At 37.9% G+C, this 7,635-nt stretch overlaps 1 protein-coding gene across 1 annotated transcript in view; it reads right to left on the bottom strand.

Moving 5' to 3' along the window:
* Positions 1–1,225: 1,225 nt before the first annotated feature.
* DNAH12 (dynein axonemal heavy chain 12) overlaps positions 1,226–7,635 on the bottom strand; it is a 244,444-nt gene continuing 238,034 nt past the window's right edge. Inside the window, exons 73-76 of the mRNA XM_081105960.1 lie at positions 5,129–5,266; positions 4,498–4,589; positions 2,673–2,740; positions 1,226–1,521 (exon numbers count right to left, since the gene is read on the bottom strand). Of these exons, the coding sequence (XP_080962086.1) occupies positions 1,331–1,521; positions 2,673–2,740; positions 4,498–4,589; positions 5,129–5,266 (489 nt within the window). The 3' untranslated portion in view covers positions 1,226–1,330. The remainder of the gene's footprint in view (positions 1,522–2,672; positions 2,741–4,497; positions 4,590–5,128; positions 5,267–7,635) is intronic.

The raw sequence follows: 7,635 nt of genomic DNA, 5'->3' as shown, positions 1-7,635 counted from the left end.
TAAAAGTATGACAGCCCTTGCCAGTTTGGCTCAGTGGATAGAGTGCCGGCCTGAGGACATAAGGGTACTGTGTCAGATTCTGGTGAAGGGCACATGCCCAAGTTGCAGGCTCAATCCTTAGTAGGGGGCATGTAGGAGGCCGCCAATTGATGATTCTCTCTCATCATTGATGTTTCTATCTCTCTCTCCCTCTCCCTTCCTCTCTGAAATAAAAAAATATATTAAAAAAAATAAAAGTATGACATAGCAGTGGTTCTCAACCTTCCTAATGCTGCGACCCTTTAATACAGTTCCTCATGTTGTGGTGACTCCCAACCATAAAATCATTTTTGTTGCTACTTCATAACTGTAATTTTGCTACTGTTATGAATCGTAATGTAAATCTCTTATATGCTATATGTGTTTTCCGATGGTTGCGACCCACAGGTTGAGAACTGCTGCTTAAGAGGCTTAGTTTTAGAATTGTAATATTTTCCTTATTTATTATCTATGTATTTTAAATGTTTGTGTAGGTAAGCGAAAAGGAAACTATTGCTGAAGCTGAGGAATGACTTGACACTTGTGAAAAGAGATGTTTTCTGATATTAGTTAAATTTTATCCAGTTATTCTGCTCAAATCTGTTTTCCACATACATATCTAACTAAAAAAAGGAACAAAATAGAAGCTTTAAAAATTGTTATATGCTTCAAAGGAACATTTTATGTTTTTCTTCCCTAGGTGTCTGACTATGATCTCGAGTCCATCTATGTGGCAACCACGTGGGCGGTAGAGGGAGGGAGGAGGCTATAGAGGGGATAAATGATAATAATAATAATAAAAAAAGAACCATTATGACACACACACACACATTTAATCTGAGCTTAAAGGATACCTCTTCAGTGGGGCTTTGCTTAACTAGTCAATCTAAAAAAAACACACACAAAACAACACACCTTGAAACTGTTGATTATACCACTGATTTTGGATTATCTGCCTAGCGTTTGTCATACTTGGCTAATTTTCTGTGGTTGTTTTGTTCTTAGCATAACCGCACTCCCCCACCTCCCTCCCCACCCCTGGCCTAGAGCGTAAGCTCCATGGACAACAGTAAATAAAAAAGAATCAACAAAGGTTGAATGAACGAAAAAAAAAAAAAGAGTCCATTTAGAAGGCCGTATTCCAATCACAAGTGATATATCAGGGAGGAGAGCTATGCAAAGACCTTTCACAAAGACCACTTAAGAATGATACCAAGATACTTGGTTTTATTATATATATTTATATTTTGAAGTATGTGAAGACATGGTATTTTTTTTTTTTTGCTTCAGATATTTTGTTAAATTTGTCCAATTAGTCATCCAACTGACAAAGCAAAGCAACCCCACGCTTGATCCAGTGTTGAACAGGTTGGTCCGTTTTTAACAACATTGCAATGACAAAATTAGTAGAATGTCCTGTCGTGGAAAGAGTTCCTTTACGTTCACTTGTCTTGTAGAGGGGACAGATATAGGCATTCGACTTCTCAATATGAGCCTTTTTATCTTTAAAAAAAAATAAAAAAGAAACATATTCATTTCATAAAGAGAAAAAGACCCAATGGTACTAAAAGAACAACTATCTTGTAATAAAATGGCAAGTGCTAAATTTAAGATTATGGTTATGATATTTGAACATTTGAAAGTTGATGTTACTTTTTAAAGTTTTTATAGTAATTATAGTTGAGAAATAAGGAAGTGATTTCATAAGGTTCATGATTCTAGGTCTGGAGGACAGGAATTGATTTTAAGATCTGGATCACTTACAAAAGGCAAGAAAGCACTCAAGAGGACTTGGGAGAGAAGGAGTAAGAGAAAGCGAAGGTAGGGAGGAAGGAATAAAATACAGCATAGGTAATGGGGAAGATGCAAAAAGAGAAACTGTTGCTTAGAGCTCTAATAATTGAAACCCATAAATTAGAAGTTGAAGTTACTATTTGTTTTCAGCAGGTTATTACTAAGACAAATACACCAATTCTTAGCTACTCACAAAAGGAAGTTCACATTTCTCAGAGTTAAACTAGAACTGCATTAATAATGGAAATACTTGATGGTCTGGGTAGTGATTATGGGTGATTTATAAATGTTTTCATTAATAGTTATTTGAGAATAAAAAGATACAGAAAAAATAGAAAACAAAAGAATGAACCTCATTTGTTTAGACTTGTGGAAAAATGATGATAGCAAAGGAGGGAAGGAGCAAGTTACTTTTCCAAGGGGACAAAACTAGGCTGCACCCTTGTGGCTTGCAGTGTCTTAACCTTGGGGCACCTGACAGCTCCTAGGCCTAGTAGTTTTTATAGCCAGAAAATCCTAGTTGTTAGCTGGAGACTGTGTCAAGCCTATTTGTGTCTCAGAGAGGTGTGCAAAGAAAAGCACTTGAGAATCAAAATATTGATGGGAAGTTCTAGACTCTGAAAAGTAGAAGTGTGGGGGAAGGACAAAGAAAATGTTACATCCCGTGGGATAAGAGCAAAGAAGAGGCAGAATGATATTCCTAAAATAATACAAATGTAACACTCAAATGGAGGAACTATTTATTGTAACTGGACAAAATTCTAATAGGCTTGAGCAAAGACTTATTTGGGGGAGCAGTTAAAAATATCTACCATTATCATCCTTAAAGCTCTAAGAAGTTTTGTTAGAAGTATATTTACTTGGTTTTATCCATATGATAGGCATCAGGTCAAACAGAAGTTTGGGATATTGTTCGGCAAGTAATCCACTGTGAAGAGAAATTGAGAGACATTTATTAGAAATAAGATGAAATTTGCTTTTCAGAAACTGCTACTTTGATAGTGGCTTTTAATACAAGAGAGAACCAAAGATATGCAGGAAAAGAAATGTAAAAAAAACAAAAAGATATAACAACAACAACAACAAAATAAATCCAAGGAAGAGGCAATGAAAAATTGAGAGAACCAAAGAAAACTGTGCAAAGGCTATATGTACAAACAGTGGACAAATATTAATTCCTGCTATTTTTAGAGTGCTGTCCATGAGGCAGACAGTGGCTTATAACATTTCACCCTCTCAATGATCTTGTCCCCAATCCTATTCTGATTTCACAGGTAGAGTGGCGGCTCAGAAAGTCTGAGTACTTTTCTCATAGCAACACAGCTCTGAAATGCCTGTGTCAGGATTCAAGTATAGATCTGCCTATCTAGAAAATGTGGCTTCTTTTTCTATGCTACGTTGTTTGTTTGTTTGCTTATTAGTTTGAAAGAAGAAAGGAAGAAAAAGATGAATACATATATAAAGAAAAGTTAAGAGAAATTTCATCACCCAGTAGAGTGATGAAAAAGAAGAGAGAAACAATCAAATGAACTATGTGCATCCAAGTCTTCTCATAGCCTTGTCTTAGAATGATTTCTGTAGAACCACCTTCTTGGTCCTTAAGCGATTTTCTCTGCTTTGGCCTTTAACGTTCCCTTGAGAGCCAAGTCTAACCCTGACTCTGGAAATAGAGGATTATGTTTATTAATGAATTTCCAGGGGAAATATGTTCTTCCTTACTCTCTTACCTTATATATTTCAAACAAGAATAGCATTGCTGCCCCAGCCAGTTTGAGCATCAGCCTGGGGACTGATGGATCCTGGGTTCGATTCTGGTCAAGGGCACATGCCTGGGTTGTGGGCTCGATCCCCAATCAGGGGCCTGCAGGAGGCAGCCAATCAATGGTTCTCACTCATCATTGATATTTCTATTTCTCTCTCCCTCTCCCTTTCTCTCTGAAATCAATAAAAGTATCCTATATAATAAAGATATAATATGCAAATGGTCATTATGCCGTGAAGCGAAACGACCGACCGTGTAACGACCGGATCACGGATCAGCAGGAGGATGGGGCAGTGAGCTACAAGCTGGTGGCGGAGAGCTACAGGAGGGGGCAGGTCAGCAAGCTATGAGGGGGAGTAGAGGTGATAGGGGGGCAGGGGAGAGCAACAGGAGGAAGGCAGTGAGCTGCTGGCGAGCTACTGGCGTACAGATTCGTGCACAGGGCTACTAGTATATGTATGAGAAAAGAATAGCATTGCTTAGTTTCCCAAGCTGGAAATTCAGCACTTATTTTAAATATTTATTTATTATGTCATCAAAATACAAGAAAAAGTTTTCCATTAACCAGTAGAAATAATACTTTAATATAACTGTAAATTGTTTAAAAGTGAGGTGCTCCTACACTTTATAAAATGGAAGGTAACTGTTATAAAACAGAAGAAGTAGGAAAATGATGTCCATTAACTTAGACCACTGAAATATTAACTAAACACTATTCAAGATCTAAAAACCACTCATCACTTGCCCCAGCCTGAGTAATGATTTATGGCAAGAATTCTAATATTATTTATTACTTTACATATTCCCTAGAAGAGGCATTTTGGTTGGGGTGGGGGTGCGTGTCAGGGAGGAAGGCAGCAGCCAGCTTATCTGACTGAAGATTCAGCTACAATTGAGGAGGTCTTTGCTTTGAAACTATGGACCTTGGTCTGTCCCAGCGTGCTCCATCGAGATATAATCCATGGATGTAAACTCCATCTTCTGGTGATGTCTCAGATTTATCATAAGGAATAACCTAAAGGGAGAGGCACACACTGGTAATGATCTCCTCTCCAGATAACTTTAGTCTCATAAAGAAAACATTGGCTAAATCTTCAGAATACATTCAGGGAAACTGTTATATTAGAGCTCCTTAAACTATATAATTTTCAGTAAAGTGTAAATGTAAAAATGTATAATACAGTTCTTTGTGAAGCATTTTATCAAGTTTTACTGTACCTCATATTAATTTTTGCTAAAATAGAAAAGCAGCATTGGATTTTTAAAAGAGAATTTTTAAGAATGTATTTGAGCTCAAACTGACAACATATGCCGAGGAGCAAGATCTCAAATGCTCCTGGATTATTCAAATTGAATATTGAGATATATAAAATTTCTATTATATTATAGAGATAGCAAGACAAATATTATATACTTTCTTCATGAAATTCAAAGAATGAAAAAAGTTAAATTGCATATAATGGGCTATAAAAATATGAATTCTGCATATCCTCTTTGCTTAACTACATGACTTTGATGTAATGCTATACTGTGCAGTTTAAGACGTTACTGTACCTCAAATTCATATCCTAGTAAATCAATAGGGATGGTATATTTTCTGGCATAATTCTGCATAGCTCCAGTTAAAAAGGCTTGGGTGAAAAAGAAACCAGAGAGCCAAAATACACAAGGTTTTCCTGAATCATACCAGTCCTGTCAAGAAAAAACAAAATGCATTATGTTTATTTTTTCAACTTATACAAGTGTCACCTGACATAATTCCTGATTCTGGTTTTTGTGTGTATTGCCTACAATTTCCATTACAGGACTCTCTTCCTGACACCAAACACACTACCCATCTTGGCCCTCCTACCTCTTTTCCCTTCTAGTTACTCTTCTTGGAAAATTCTAACGCTAACGTTAACCTGAATTTAACATTAACCTGAATAAAACAAAGTTTGAAAGATTAAGATTTTCTTCAAAAAGCCAAATATAAATTATTTAGGGGCTTATTTATTACTTAATCCCACTCAAAAGCAACCATCTTCAGAAACATTGTCTAACTCTTGCCCTCATGTGTTGACTCCAGTTCCTTAACCTTCTTAAACTCTCTGCCTCCATGCCCGTTGCCCTCCCTCCAGGTTAGATATTCATGGTCTTCTTTCTCTATCAGTGTGTACTTTTTCTTGCTGCTTTTCTCTCTTCCTGCTCCATACATCTATAACAATGCTGGCAGAGGGTACCGGGCCATGCATGGTTTGGATCAGGTTTAACATCTTGCATCATTTTTCAGGGACCTACTACTATGCCACCACATTAAAGTCTGAGTACACTGTAGTGTCAACACCTTAGTCTTCTGTTCAAGACACTTCACAATCTGGCCCCAACTTGTATTTCAGCTCTATCCTTTTTAATTCCCTTCAAGCATCTTACGTTCTAACCAGAATGCACCATTTGCATGTCTCTTCTTCGCACTGGGTGGACATCTGTTGTTTTTTTCTACTTATCTTAAAGTGAAAATACTCTTATGTCCCTCTGGTGGATGAACCCTCCTACACTCTCACTCCGGGCTCTTCTGGCCGTGGTATTAGACCTTTTGGAAGGCAAGGGATTCATTGCCTAGCCAATCATACCTCCAGTCATAAGGATTGATTCAGTTATGGACATGTGACCCAAGCAAAGCCAAAGATGCTGAGATTCTTGCTGGGACTTTTGGAGAAAAGATTCATTCTCAACTCTCTATAAAGTTGTGAGGCTAGAGTTGCTGTTGCTATCGTGCTACCATCAGAGGAGAATCTGAGAATACAGTTACCCCACAGAGACTGGAGCCAAGAGATGAAGTGCAAGAAACCAAGACTAGGTGACCATGTTTGTACCCCAACTCACACCCTGCCTGGAGCCACTTTACCACCTGATTTTTCAATTACACAAAGAAACAAATTTTGCTTTAGCTTATGTCAAAAATTTTATAGCAGAATCTATCTAAATTACATCACGCCACAGCTATCTCTCTTAAGTCCTCCTCCTTTTTTTGTAGTGTCCAACTCATTTATCCTTTAGACCAGTGGTTCTCGACCTTCCTAATGCCGCGACCCTTTAATACAGGTCCTCATGTTGTGGTTACCCCCAATTTCATTGTTACGAATTGAACATAATTAAAGCATAGTGATTAATCACAAAAACAATATGTAATTATATATGTGTTTTCCGATGGTCTTAGGCCACCCCTGTGAAAGGGTCGTTTGACCCCCAAAGGGGTCGCGACCCACAGGTTGAGAACCGCTGCTTTAGACCCAGTTCCAATGCTACCTCATCCAATAAACAAGCTGCTTTCCTGAGCTAAAAGAACTCTCTCCTCTCTTTGAGTTCCCAAAGCACTTTAGTCTTTTGTGACAGATCCCTTACTATACTGTATTAGTTTTTTTCATAGATACATACACTATCTCCCTATAGGCTATTGGCAACTTGGAGGCGATTTGGCAACTTTGTCCAACAACAAGGTGCTTTGGACAAAGTGGAGTCTCAATTTACATTTGTTGACCGAACAGATGAATTAATAAAATGCACTTTGTTTCTGAGTGAGCAGCACGCTATGGGAAGAAGCCAACTTTGCTTCCTGGGAGGAAGAGAACAAACCCCTGCTAGAGATATTAGGACAGTACAAGCTATCAGATCAAGAAGTAGAGAAAGAGATGGAGTTCCATGAGGGCACAAGCTAGGCAGAACCAGCACTTCACACAAGGAAGCTGTAAGAACCCAGAAGGCAAGTGCTTAGAAAATTCCATTGCTCATTCCACAGCTTCATTTAGTCAAGAATGTCATGAGTGTCTGGGTCAGCTACTTATATACAAGCTACAATTAACTGAGTGCTTTGTATACACCAGGCACTGTGGTAAGAACTTCACATGCATTACCTCATTTAGTTCACAAAATAACTCAATGAGTTAGGTATTTTCCTATCATTTTACAGGTGAGGAAACTGGGTTCAGAAAGATGAGTATCTTGCTCAATTTCACACAGATACCGTCAGATCCTGGATTTAATCTGAAATGATAGCCAGTGTGCAAAAAAACTTTAAAAAA

Source organism: Myotis nattereri (assembly GCF_964212035.1).
Source record: "Myotis nattereri genome assembly, chromosome: 14".
NCBI lineage: Eukaryota > Metazoa > Chordata > Mammalia > Chiroptera > Vespertilionidae > Myotis > Myotis nattereri.
The sequence above is the reverse complement of the archived record's forward strand: the minus strand, read 5'-3'. Positions and strand labels throughout refer to the sequence as shown.